The 14,767-nt window shown below is 43.7% G+C and overlaps 1 protein-coding gene across 3 annotated transcripts in view; it reads right to left on the bottom strand.

The window, feature by feature from the left end:
* LOC133623855 (macoilin-1) overlaps nucleotides 1-8,442 on the bottom strand; it is a 41,950-nt gene extending 33,508 nt beyond the window's left edge. For all 3 annotated transcript variants that reach the window (XR_009817943.1, XR_009817942.2, XM_061987302.2), the window contains exons 1-4: nucleotides 8,178-8,442; nucleotides 7,075-7,216; nucleotides 2,733-2,859; nucleotides 2,518-2,641 (exon numbers count right to left, since the gene is read on the bottom strand). Coding sequence is in view for 1 of the 3 variants with exons in the window: in XM_061987302.2 (XP_061843286.1) it covers nucleotides 2,518-2,641; nucleotides 2,733-2,859; nucleotides 7,075-7,216; nucleotides 8,178-8,254 (470 nt within the window). In the remaining 2 variants the exon portion in view is untranslated. The remainder of the gene's footprint in view (nucleotides 1-2,517; nucleotides 2,642-2,732; nucleotides 2,860-7,074; nucleotides 7,217-8,177) is intronic.
* Nucleotides 8,443-14,767: the final 6,325 nt, after the last annotated feature.

The raw sequence follows: 14,767 nt of genomic DNA, 5'->3' as shown, positions 1-14,767 counted from the left end.
AGTGCTCAGTAGAGATGTAACACTTTTGAGGGGTTTAAGCACCTAGAGGACCTCATCTGCCACTCTCACATCATCATCAGACAGGGTGACATTTGTCTTCAGGGTGTTGTGGGTCAATGCAGAGTATATAGCTGCCTGCTGCTCCAACATATCATAAGTGGAGTTCCACCTCGTTGGGACATCATGTATGAGCAGGCAGCTTTAGCATTTCTTGCTTTGTCTTAAGCACATGAGCAGCTGTTGTGCTTGGGTGGAAGTAAGAAACCTTCCTGATCCTCCCAAAGAGGCGCTCCATCCTATTGACTGAGATTCCCTTCTGTGATGCCAAATTCACTACATGTGCAAAGCACCTATCTGTGGTCCCAGTCCTGCCTCATTCTCTGTAATTATTTGATTTTTCGCATTATCACGTGTGACTGGGATATCTTTATCTTCCATTCCTCCACTGCTTGTGTCAGTACCTGCGCAAGGTGACTCTCGTAGAGGGGGCGTGTCTTCTCATCTCCCAGTCTGCTGTGATGAAGTGAGCGCTTATAGTTCCGCTGGACGTCCAGCCGTCTGTCATGAGCGCAACAGATGATGCTCGGGAGAGTTCATCCACAACTTTTTTCTTCTCCTGCTCATAAAGATCTGGCACAATCTTATTGCTGAAGTGGGTGTGCGACGGGATGTCGTAACGTGGTTCAAGCACGTTCAGCATGTGTTTAAAACCCTCGTTTTGCACAACCGAATCTGCACTTATAAACACACCGATTCAATGGCGCTGGGCGTTCAAGCTCCTCCGTTATTGCGCTCGCCATGACCACGCTGTGTGTGGACTGAACGTGCCAACAACTTTTTTTTTTTGTTTCATATATCAAACCGCGGATCAAACCTCCCCTCCCCGCCCCCCACCCACCCACACACACATAGACCGCGCCTCTTTTCTTCTCTCCGGCTTTTGACAGAGGAAGATTCAGAAGAACGGCACCGCAGCGCTTCTGTTTCTAGCCGATACTACATCAAAAGTAACGTAAAATAACGCAGTAACGCATCATGTAGTAACGGTAACTAAATTACTGAATAAAAAAAAATAACGCGTTAGATTACTAGTTACCGCCGAAACTAACGGCGTTACAGTAAAACGCGTTAGTCCCAACACTGGATATGGACTTGTTTCTTCAGCATTGTCCACACGTTTAAGTCAGGACTTAGGAAAGGCCCTTCTAAAACCTTAATTCTAGCCTGATTTAGCCATTCCTTTACCCCTTTTGATGTGTGTTTGGGGTCATTGTCCTGTTGGAACACCCAACCTCCGGGCTGATGATTTTAGGTTGTCTTGAAGAATTTGGAGGTAATCCTTCATTGGCAGCAAAACAGGCCCAGAGCATAATACTACCACCACCATGCTTGATTTGTTATACGTGTTCCTGGGATTAAAGGCCTCACCTTTTCTCCTCCAAACATATTGCTGGGTATTGTGGCCAACCAGCTCAATGTTTGTTTCATCTGACATCACATGGACAAAGATAAGACCTTCTGGAGGAAAGTTCTGTGGTCAGATGAAACAAAAATTGAGCGGTTTGGCCACAATACCCAGCATTATGTTTGGAGGAGAAAAGGTGAGGCCTTAATTCCAGGAACACCAGACATACCGTCAAGCATGGTGGTGGTAGTATTATGCTCTGGGCCTGTTTTGCTGCCAATGTAACAGGTGCTTTACAGAGAGTAAATGGGACAATGAAAAAGGAGGATTACCTCCAAATTCTTCAGGACAACCAAAATTCATCAGCCCGGAGGTTGGGTCATGAGCGCAGTTGGGTGTTCCAACAGGACAATGACCCCAAACACACGTCAAAAGTGGTAAAGGACTGGCTAAATCAGGCTAGAATTAAGGTTTTATAATGGACTTCCCAAAGTCCTGACTTAAACGTATGGCCAATACTGAAGAAACAAGTCCATGTCAGAAAACCAACACATTTAGCTGAACTGCACCAATTTTGTCATGAGGAGTGGTCAAAAATTCAACCAGAAGCTTGTGGATGGCTACCAAAAGCACCTTTTTGCAGTAAAACTTGCCAAAGCACACGTAACCAAATATTAACATTGCTGTTTGTATACTTTTGACCCAGCAGATGTGGTCACATTTTCAGTAGACCCATAATAAATTCATAAAAAAACCAAATCACTCTATCACAAAAAAGTTGGAGTTGTAGAAATCATTGGAAACTCAGAGCAGCCATGACATTATGTTCTTTACAAGTGTATGTAAACTTTTGACACCGACTGTAAATAATGTGATCGCTCCACCTGCCAATTATTAATGGTAACCGACACCTTGCACAACAGAAGTAAACGTTGAGCCTCAAAATAATCCACACAGTCGTGGATGTGCCTCAACCTCTCATTGCTAATGTTGTGTTGTTCTTTTTTGGACATCAAACTGGCTGAGACCAACGGACCAACAGCGTCTGAGCTGGTTGGAGCCAAGCAGCGGCACTGACAATGTGTTGGCGATGTACGTTTGTGTCGACCTACCAGTGAGCAGCAAAGAGATGAGAGAGGTTGGCATGTGAGCTTTTAAGGTCTTTGAGCCGAAGCGAAGCCTCCGTGTACACGAGAAGAATCCACAAGGACACTGTGGATATGCAGATGCCCTTCTCTGAGGAGACGAGGTAACATTTTCAGAAGAGGTTGTGACATTTTGTCATGCGGCGGCACAACAGAAAGGAAGCGAGTGAAAGGGCGCTCACCTGTGTGCCAGATGTAATTGAATACGACGTAGGTGCTGGCCACAAAGAAGAGCCAGTGCAACGGAACAAAAATCAAACAAAAGACGTCAAGGGTGAAGGCGGCACAAACAAAAACAGCACAAATAACCTGCAAACACACACAATGTTGTTTTGTCATGTATCACAATGCATTTGAATCATTGGGTACATCAACACACTTTGCAATTAGGCACCTTTTGTTGCAGCCTGGGGCTAAAAAAATAATCTAAATGAGTAACTTGCTCAAAGTTACATTTTTAAAACCAAAATATATAACAAGAAACACCACTGACTATCTCATTTGGCTTAGTGGTTTAAAAGTACAGATTTCATCCATGCATGTTTACATTTGTCACAATTAGAAGGTAAAGTTTTTTAAACAATAATAATAGTTATAGGTAATAGCTGTTCATATTACGGTAATAGTGCTTACAAAGTACAAAGAAGAAGAATTATGAGAAATACCTTCAACTAGAGATGTCCGATAATGGCTTTTTTGCCGATATCCGATATACCGATATTGTCCAACTCTGAATTACCGATTCCAATATCAACCGATACCGATATATACAGTCGTGGAACTAACACATTATTATGCCTAATTTTGTTGTCATGCCCCGCTGGATGCATTAAACAATGTAACAAGGTTTTCCAAAATAAATCAACTCAAGTTATGGAAAAAAAATGCCAACATGGCACTGCCATATTTATTATTGAAGTCACAAAGTGCATTATTTTTTTCAACATGCCTCAAAACAGCAGCTTGGAATTTGGGACATGCTCTCCCTGAGAGAGCATGAGGAGGTTGAGGTGGGCGGGGTTGGGGGGGGGCGGGGTTGAGGTGGGGGGCGGAGTGTATATTGTAGCGTCCCGGAAGAGTTAGTGCTGCAAGGGGTTCTGGGTATTTGTTCTGTTGTGTTTATGTTGTGTTACGGTGCGGACGTTCTCCCGAAATGTGTTTGTCATTCTTGTTTGGTGTGGGTTCACAGTGTGGCGCATATTTGTAACAGTGTTAAAGTTGTTTATACAGCCACCCTCAGTGTGTCCTGAATGGCCGTTGACCAAGTATGCTTGCATTCACTTGTGTGTGTGAAAAGTCATAGATATTATGTGACTGGGCCGGCACACAATGGAAGTGCCTTTAAGGTTTATTGCCGCTCTGTACTTCTCCCTACGTCCGTGTACACAGCGGCGTTTTAAAAAGTCATACATTTTACTTTTGGAAACCGATACCGATAACTTTGAAACCGATACTGATCATTTTTGATATTACATTTTAAAGCATTTATCGGCAGTCCGATATTATCGGACATCCCTACCTTCAACCTTACTGAAAATGGGATATTCTTCATCTCAGTATGTTTATCATGATGACTTAAATATCTATTACAAGAACTGCTATATTAATCATTGACTGATGCAATTGTGTCACAAAAAGAAGTCAGTAAATGAACATATGTATTTGTAAACGCTCTGAAGTGGGAAAGGGGTAGGATTAAATAAACTTTGCTTCTTCCTACTCCTTTTCGGACATGATGTAAAGAGAAATTATATGAAATTGTGTGATATATTATACTGTAAGTGTGTTCATGTTCGAAATAAACTAAAAAAAGATAAAATGTTTGTAAAACAATTCTGCACGGACCGAATAAGATGTTGGCTTTGATTTAGGTCTTCAGTAGAGAAGTCATGATAAATGGTAATAATAACCGTGTTAAACTCCCAACGATTAGTATTACTGTTTTAAATTAAAATTATGAAACAACTGTGATTGATGACTGCACTTTGATAAACTCACAGACTGACTGGTGCCAGCTCACTAGCTTAAATGCTAACATGAAAACAAAAGACATTAACCTATTAGATTTTTTTTTTCATTAGTTCCACTCATTAAACAACAGGATATAAATCCAAGCTTTTTTCTAATCGATTGATCGTTGCAGTCCTACATTTTTCATTTTCTGTGTTCGCACTTGTGCGGGAAAGATATTCGCGTACGGAGGGATTAAAAAACGATGCAATGACTGCCGTGAGCAAGACCAAAAATCCTTCTTGTGACTTGTTTTTTTTCTCCGTGGATGTGCGTGTCCTGGCGGTTTGACGCGTGATCACATTGATTGAACATGATCGCTCTAAACCAGGGGTCCCGAAACTACGGCCCGCGGGCCAGATCCGGCCCCCCAGCATCCAAAATCCGGCCCACAGGAAGTCCCAAGTTAAAAAAAAAAGTTTTTTTTTTGTACTTTATGTTGATGAACATCAATGTTAATTAATAACTGGGATTTATATAGCGCTTTTCTAAGTATCCAAAGTCGCTTTACATGTAGAACCCATCATTCATTCACACCTGGTGGTGGTAAGCTACTTTCATAGCCACAGCTGCCCTGGGGTAGACTGACGGAAGCGTGGCTGCAATTTGCGCCAACAGCCCCTCCGACCACCACCTATCTATCATTCATCATCCAATTCACCAGTGTGAGTGGCACCGGGGGAAAAGGGTGAAGTGTCCCGCCCAACGACACAACAGCAGCGATTTTTTGGATGGTAAGAGGCGGGGAGCGAACCTGCAACCCTCAGGTTTCTGGCACGGTTGCTCTACCCACTACGCCATGCCGTTATGTTAAATGACAAAACGGATTATAAAGACAATGTGTGCAAAAATTTGGCCTGGGGCCAGGCTGTATATATATATATACAGCCTGTATATATATATATATATATATATATATATATATATATATATATATATATATATATATATATATATATATATATATATATATATACAGCCTGGCCCCCGGCCAAATTTTTTTAACCCAATGCGGCCCCCGAGTCAAAAGGTTTGGGGACCCCTGCTCTAAACGCTTACCTAACTGTGACTACAGCAGCATTAAGATAAATACCCCATTATGACAGAGCAATATTTATTTATGAAAATATATATTTTTCCAAAGAATAAATATTAACTAAAATAAACAATTTATGCTTACAAAAATATATATTACATTGTTTTAAGGCTGTTGAAAATACCAAGTCAACTCATGTGATTAATCACCAAAAAAATATTGCATGAATCATGTATGTATGTAGATTAATCACGTCATTTATTTTGACCGCACATGCCCTCTACTCTTAACCGTGGATGGTTACCTGAAAGGTGGAGCAAGTTATAATACAATCAGTGTGCTTGCAGAAAAAAATCACTCCAAAAATAAACCCAGACTGGACTTTAGATATAACTGTGACCAAGTTTTGAGTAAATAAATGACATACTATCGAGTAAAACATTAATAAATGTTCCTCTTACAGTAAAATTGCATGTTTGGGGCTTTTTTAAAATGTGTTTTAAACTATGCCACCTGTGATTAATCATGATTAATCCAAATTCAAAAGTGTGATTAATCTGATTTGAAAAGACATGCACCTAGGTTGATTGGCAACAAATGGTTCCTAGTGTGTGAATGTTGTCGTCTATCTGTGTTGGCCCTGCGATGAGGTGGCGACTTGTCCAGGGTGTACCCCGCCTTCCGCCCAAATGCAGCTGAGCTAGGCTCCAGCACCCCCGCGACCGCGAAAGGGACAAGCGGTAGAAAATGGATGGATGGATGGAAAAAACTAACATTTGACAGCACTAATTCTTTTACAATATGTTCTCTTTTTGGTCACAATAGGGTAGAGTTTCGCTTGGGAGCCCGCCATCATAATTATAATAAATTGCAATGAAACCAAAAGGCACTTCCTGGTTCATAGAGGATTACACAGATGGGATGGGCTGTTTATTCAGATCCCCATCAAACTTTCAGGACTTATCTTGGCCCATGCAATAATTTACTATAAAATAAAGGTTCCTTTAAATAGCAACTGGGCTCGGACCTAACATTTTGTTTTGCCATTAACTAAGCTTAAAGAATTCAAATGTGATGTACATCAGTGTTTCTTAACGCTAAAGGGCTGCCAAAAATATCTGTTTTTTTCAGCTATAGTCCGTAGGGGCCTCAAGTGTAATACACTTCCCCATCACTTGTGGCAGTAATGACAATCTCAAACAAACAGAAGAAGTCTGGACCTAAAGTAATAGAAAAGTTTCTGAAGCACAAAAATTATGACTAAAGTGACTAAAGCTTTAAGAAACACATTCATTATTAATTTAGTTTGTTTATTCTAGCACAAAATAATTGTATGTAAAGTAATTTTCGGTCAGTTATTTATGAGTCCCCAGTGTATTTGGTTCGTATTTATTTTTCTAATCAGCCTCACCTTAGCCTAAGGTTTACGTGTTAAATAAATATTATCCGGTTTCATATCATGTGGCAATGTCGCTCACCAGCCCGTGGCAGTGGAAAGTAGTGTAGACGCTCCCAAAGAAGAGCCAGCATGGCCACAGGTATTCCAGACGGAATTCCAGGATGAAATCCGCCAGCAGCACCAACATCCACATGGCCATAAACTTCAGGAAGGTGTATGCGCTGCAAAGATCAATCAATGAATTCATAAATCAATAGATTGTAGCCAGCATGTAATTTTCAATCCAACAAGGCAGACAATAAAAAGCCTTCAGATGTTAACACAGAATTATGCCGCTGTATCTTAGACGTATTTTTAATTGAAGCCACTTCAGCAACTGCCTCCTTTTTTTCATTTTAGGCCACAAGCGGAGCTCCTTTGTTCTGCGCATCCATAGGCTGCGGTTAACACATCGCCCCTTCTTTGTTTGGTAACCATGGCGATATTTCATCTGGAGGAGAGAGAAAGAGGGGGGAGGAGGAGGGGGGGGGGGGGGGAGCCACAGCATCCTCCTGCACATGGTTTAAATGGCCATGGTTCCAACCTTGCCGTTGTTAGATTAACCTCAAAATAGAATTAGGTGGAGACTAAAAAGAGAATTCTGGCAACATGCTTTTTTTTTTTTTTTTTTTTTTTTTTAGGATAAGGAAGATGAGCGAAATACATTTTGAAACCAATTTTTTAAATGGCATTTTCTGATAATATTCATATTGGTGTGTTGAGCAAAACACAAATACTTTGAATTCACATATTCCAATTTTAAAATATTTCATACTCTTTATTTTGAATTGTGTGAGAAAATACACGTGTGTGACTCTTATTATTTCAGTTATTTTTAATTTTTTTTAGACAAATCAATTATTTATGTTGACGTGCAAAAAAGTGTTATGTGAGAAGACACAATCACATATTTAAACATAATTGTAACAAAAGGAGTGCAGGCCGATGGTAACTTACTGCTTTGTTGTTGTCTATGTGTGTGTATGAGTGTAAACAATGAGGCGTACGAGGCACACGCACAAAAACAACAGTTAGGCGGCAGGTGACGTGATGCAGACAAGTGAGCGTCACGCACTCGCAGACACACAAAGACCCACAACAACCCGCACCACAACAAAAGCATCCTCCAACGAGGCGGACTACCTCTCCGACAGCCTCTCGCCTATCTTCAGCTTCTTCATCTTCCGCAGCCTGCTCGCGTCCACATAACGTTTCTTCATCTTATTACAGCTTCCGCTCGCCCGCCCCCTTCTGTCGTCCGACGACGCCGACGAAGAAACTATGCTCCTGATGTATGGACGAAGATGTTCACATCAACCTGTGGCGATGATGATGGAGGTGGTGATGAGGATGATGATGATGGTGGAGCTAGCGTTATGTCTGGCAACGAAAATAGTGTACCAGTTATCAGACGTGTGCGCATGCGCATTGGAAGGCGGGGAAAAGGAGGCGCCGGATCGATCCGAGTATTGACCACATCGCTTTCAGCGTGGTATCCGTATCAGGGCGATGGACCGATATTATGTTTAGTTCTCTCTTGTGAGCAGGGGCGTCACTAGCTTTTAAGGACAGGGGGGGCTTTGCCCCCAGGAGACGCACAGGATGCGAGCGAACGTAGCGCACGAGCACAAAACTTCACAAACGGCTAACAAAGACTTAGAAATTATTCATTGCTATTATTATTATTTACTATTATTATTTATTTTCAATCTGTGTTCAGTACAACAACAAACATGGGTTTGCACAATTTTGTTTACAGCATCAACAAGAAACACATTGCATGATCCTTCAAGATACACTGAAACACAATGAAAGTCATGGCATTAGCCTCTATGTTATTAATTCACAACATAGAGGCTAATGCCACGACTTTCGCTCACAATACAATTGTTTGTTCCCAAATATTTTGAAGTTGCACAGATTACATTTTGGGCACATATGTGTCTAAAATGGTTGTAAATTCAAGCCCTGGAAATATTACTTAATTACTTGAATTAAAGTAATATCTGGATCGGGATAATTTGGCTTATATATATATATATATATATATATATATATATATATATATATATATATATATATATTATGGCAAGCCGTTAAGGAAATTAAATATATATGGAAGTCTGAATAGAAATTAGAAACGTTTATATATACTGTAAATAAGAAAGCCTTAAGAGTCTGTCTTCTGATCTGAAAAAGAGCCAAAGCTGTCAAAGAGCTGAGGGACCATCTACAAAGTGCATGCAATTCTGAAACAAATAATGCAAACAATAAAATGTAACTTCCAGGGCTTGAGATTAACGTAGACCCGTCGTCCCGGGGACGGTAAAAAAATGCACGGGACGAGAATGGCTTTTAACCATTTTTTTTCTTTTTCTTTTTATGTATTTATTCATTTTAGATTTTATATTAAATGTCTTGGTTTTTCCTCCCACTGAAAATCCTATGAAATGTTTAACAAGCCATCCTATAATAATACAACAGCTATTAATGTCCTGAGCAAGACACTTCACCCTTGCTCCTGATGGGTGCTGGTAGCGCCTTGCATGGCAGCTCCCTCCATCAGTGTGTGAATGTGTGTGTGAATGGGTAAATGTGGAAGTAGTGTCAAAGCGCTTTGAGTACCTTGAAGGTAGAAAAGCGCTATACAAGTACAACCCATTTATCATTTATTTATTTATTTAATGTAACAATACAATAAAACAAATATATTTAATTATGTTTTTTTCATTATTTTAACAATAGGCTAATGTATATTACTTTATATAGATTCTACAAGAAACACAAAATTTTAAAACTAAATTATTTACAATTGCAGACACAAGGTTTCGTGCAACTTCACTCATTGTAAAGGAAGACGGAAGTCCACGCAGGAGAAAAATGACTACAAAGATGGTGTCTGGGTTTTTCTTATATATATACATATACATATCAAGTCTTTCTAAAGGTATACTAGAGAATGTTGTGGATCATGTTGACTATTGGTCCTCCTAATTGTCAATCATTCTGGTGATGTTACTTAAGGACATACAGTATATATATATATCCATCCATCCATCCATCTTCTTCCGCTTATCCGAGGTCGGGTCGCGGGGGCAGCAGCCTAAGCAGGGAAGCCCAGACTTCCCTCTCCCCAGCCACTTCGTCCAGCTCTTCCTGTGGGACCCCGAGGCGTTCCCAGGCCAGCCGGGAGACAGTCTTCCCAACGTGTCCTGGGTCTTCCCCGCGGCCTCCTACCGGTCGGACGTGCCCTAAACACCTCCCTAGGGAGGCATTCGGGTGGCATCCTGACCAGATGCCCGAACCACCTCATCTGGCTCCTCTCGATGTGAAGGAGCAGCGGCTTTACTTTGAGCTCCTCCCGGATGGCAGAGCTTCTCACCCTATCTCTAAGGGAGAGCCCCGCCACCCGGCGGAGGAAACTCATTTCGGCCGCTTGTACCCGTGATCTTGTCCTTTCGGTCATAACCCAAAGCTCATGACCATAGGTGAGAATGGGAACGTAGATTGACCGGTAAATTGAGAGCTTTGCCTTCCGGCTCAGCTCCTTCTTCACCACAACGGATCGATACAGCGTCCGCATTACTGAAGACGCCGCACCGATCCGCCTGTCGATCTCACGATCCACTCTTCCCTCACTCGTGAACAAGACTCCGAGGTACTTGAACTCCTCCACTTGGGGCAAGATCTCCACCCTTTTCCGGGCGAGAACCATGGACTCAGACTTGGAGGTGCTGATTCTCATCCCAGTCGCTTCACACTCAGCTGCGAACCGATCCAGTGAGAGCTGAAGATCCTGGCCAGATGAAGCCATCAGGACCACATCATCTGCAAAAAGCAGAGAGCTAATCCTGCAGCCACCAAACCAGATCCCCTCAACGCCTTGACTGCGCCTAGAAATTCTGTCCATAAAAGTTATGAACAGAATCGGTGACAAAGGGCAGCCTTGGCGGAGTCCAACCCTCACTGGAAACGTGTCCGACTTACTACCGGCAATGCGGACCAAGCTCTGGCACTGATCATACAGGGAGCGGACTGCCACAATCAGACAGTCCGATACCCCGTACTCTCTGAGCACTCCCCACAGGACTTCCCGAGGGACACGGTCGAATGCCTTCTCCAAGTCCACAAAACACATGTAGACTGGTTGGGCAAACTCCCATGCACCCTCAAGGACCCTGCCGAGAGTATAGAGCTGGTCCACAGTTCCACGACCAGGACGAAAACCACACTGTTCCTCCTGAATCCGAGGTTCGACTATCCGGCGTAGCCTCCTCTCCAGTACACCTGAATAGACCTTACCGGGAAGGCTGAGAAGTGTTATCCCACGATAGTTAGAACACACCCTCCGGTTCCCCTTCTTAAAGAGAGGAACCACCACCCCGGTCTGCCAATCCAGTGGTACCGCTCCCGATGTCCACGCGATGCTGCAGAGTCTTGTCAACCAAGACAGCCCCACAGCATCCAGAGCCTTAAGGAACTCCGGGCGGATCTCATCAACCCCCGGGGACTTGCCACCGAGGAGCTTTTTAACTACCTCAGCAACCTCAGCCCCAGAAATAGGAGAGCCCACCACAGACTCCCCAGGCACTGCTTCCTCATAGGAAGACGTGTTGGTGGGATTGAGGAGGTCTTCGAAGTATTCCCTCCACCGATCCACAACATCCGCAGTCGAGGTCAGCAGAACACCATCCTCGCCATACACGGTGTTGATAGTGCACTGCTTCCCCTTCCTGAGGCGGCGGATGGTGGTCCAGAATTGCTTCGAAGCCGTCCGGAAGTCGTTTTCCATGGCCTCACCGAACTCCTCCCATGTCCGAGTTTTTGCCTCTGTGACCGCTGAAGCCGCACACCGCTTGGCCTGTCTGTACTTGTCCGCTGCCTCAGGAGTCCTATGAGCCAAAAGAACCCGATAGGACTCCTTCTTCAGCTTGACGGCATCCCTCACCGCCGGTGTCCACCAACGGGTTCTAGGATTACCGCCACGACAAGCACCAACTACCTTGCGGCCACAGCTCCAATCAGCCGCCTCGACAATAGAGGCGCGGAACATGGTCCATTCGGACTCAATGTCCAGCACCTCCCTCGTGACATGTTCAAAGTTCTTCCGGAGGTGGGAATTGAAACTCTCTCTGACAGGAGACTCTGCCAGACGTTCCCAGCAAACCCTCACAATGCGTTTGGGCCTGCCAGGTCTGTTCGGAATCCTCCCCCACCATCGCAGCCAACTCACCACCAGGTGGTGATCGGTAGAAAGCTCCGCCCCTCTCTTCACCCGAGTGTCCAAAACATGAGGCCGCAAATCCGATGACACAACTACAAAGTCGATCATGGAACTGCGGCCTAGGGTGTCCTGGTGCCAAGTGCACATATGGACACCCTTATGTTTGAACATGGTGTTCGTTATGGACAATCTGTGACGGGCACAAAAGTCCAATAACAAAACACCGCTCGGGTTCAGATCTGGGCAGCCATTCTTCCCAATCACGCCTCTCCAGGTTTCACTGTCGCTGCCAACATGAGCATTGAAGTCCCCCAGTAGAACGAGGGAATCACCCGGGGGAGCACTCTCAAGTACTCCCTCGAGTGAATCCAAAAAGGGTGGGTACTCGGTCAGGAGTCCACAATGGAGACGGGGGTGGGAGAGTCAATCAGGGTGAGGGGGGATGGTGGGGCTGTGACTTTCCTGAAGTCCATGATCATCTCCACTGTTTTCTGGGCGTTCAGCTCCAGGTTGTTGAGGCTGCACCAGGACGCCAGCCGGTCCACCTCTCTCCTGTAGGCGGACTCATCGCCATCCGAGATGAGCCCGATGAGGGTGGTGTCATCCGCAAACTTGAGCAGTTTTACGGACTGTGGCGACTGAAGGTGCAGCAGTTTGTATACAGGGAGAAGAGCCAGGGGGAGAGTACACAGCCCTGAGAAGTACCAGTGTTCGTGGTTCGACTGTCCGAGACAATCTTCCCCAGCCGCACGTGCTGTCTTCGGTCTGTCAGGAAGTCATTAATCCAACTGCAGAGGGAGTCGGGCACGCTGAGCTGGTAGAGCTTGTCTCGTAGCAGTCCAGGGAGGATGGTGTTGAAGGCAGAGCTGAAGTCCACAAAACAGGATCCATCCAGATGCTCCAGGATGAAGTGGAGGGCCAGGTTCACTGCATCATCCACAGTGCTGTTGGCTCTGTAGGCAAACTGCAGTGGGTCCAGGAGGGGGGCGGTGATGTCCTTGAGGTGGAGCAGGACCAAGCGCTCAAAGGACTTCATGACCACAGACGTCAGCGCAACCGGCCTGTAGTCATTAAGTCCTGTGATCCGTGCTTTATTGGGGACAGGTACAATGGTGGAGGTCTTAAAGCAGGAGCTCCAGAGAGGTGTTAAAATGTCAGTGAAGACAGTAGCCAGCTGATCCACACAGTGTCTAAGAGTGGAGGGAGACACCATCCGGCCCGGGGGCCTTCAGCTTCAAGAACTACCGGCATACATCCTCTTCTCGGATGGAGAGGGCCTTTACAGTCCTATATATGCCCTTACGTAACATCACCAGAATGATTGACAATTAGGAGGACCAATAATCAACATGATCCACCCAAAAATAAATAAAACAAATGGCTTATTGATAAGCCATTTAAAAATAAAATGTTTTAATATTTATTTATATGTATCATTATTCTCCTACTCACCTTTCCAGTAGAGGCTTCTCCCCTCTCACTTTCTGTGCTCCTCTGCCCTGACTCCTACAGGTCAATAGGGGTTGTGGATTGATTATTATTATTATCTACTGATGATAGTCATACGTGAATGAGCTCAGCTCCTGTTCTCCTCCATGTGTAAAGTGAGAAACACAGCTGATGCTCCAGAGGAAGTAACCCTAAAAATAGCAAATGTTAAAAAAGAGTGCACATTTAACTTTATAAATAACCAGGACCTTCATGATGCATTTCAGGCTAACTATAGCTAACTAAGTAGCAGCATTGTTTTAGAGCGGGAATGTAACTTTTTGTCAAACATATATATATATATATATATATATATATATATATATATATATATATATATATATATATATATATATATATATATAATTTATTTATATAATAGATTGTATTTGTAATCTACTTTACATTTGATTCCAAATCTCAAAGTGCTACAGAATTACAACCATTGGCGTTGTTAGGCCTATTTTGGCGTTGCAATAAATAAATGAATAAAAAATGGCTTATCGATAAGCCCATCCATCCATCCATCCATCTTCTTCCGCTTATCCGAGGTCGGGTCGCGGGGGCAGCAGCCTAAGCAGGGAAGCCCAGACTTCCCTCTCCCCAGCCACTTCTTTCAGCTCCTCCCGGGGGATCCCGAGGCGTTCCCATGCCAGCCGGGAGAGATAGTCTTCCCAACGTGTCGTGGGTCTTCCCCGTGGCCTCCTACCGGTCAGACGTGCCCGAAACACCTCCCTAGGGAGGCGTTCGGGTGGCATCCTGACCAGATGCCCGAACTATATATATATATATATATATATATATATATATATATATATATATATGTCCTTACGTAACATCACCAGAATGATTGACAATTAGGAGGACCAATAGTCAACATGATCCACAACATCCTCTAGTATACCTTTAAGTCTTTCATATATATATATATATCAGTGACGTGCGGTGAGGTTGATGGCTGGTGAGGCACTGACTTCATCACAGTCAGATTTACAAACATATGAACCCTAAAGAGTATCTT

Source organism: Nerophis lumbriciformis, linkage group LG26 (assembly GCF_033978685.3).
Source record: "Nerophis lumbriciformis linkage group LG26, RoL_Nlum_v2.1, whole genome shotgun sequence".
NCBI lineage: Eukaryota > Metazoa > Chordata > Actinopteri > Syngnathiformes > Syngnathidae > Nerophis > Nerophis lumbriciformis.
The sequence above is the reverse complement of the archived record's forward strand: the minus strand, read 5'-3'. Positions and strand labels throughout refer to the sequence as shown.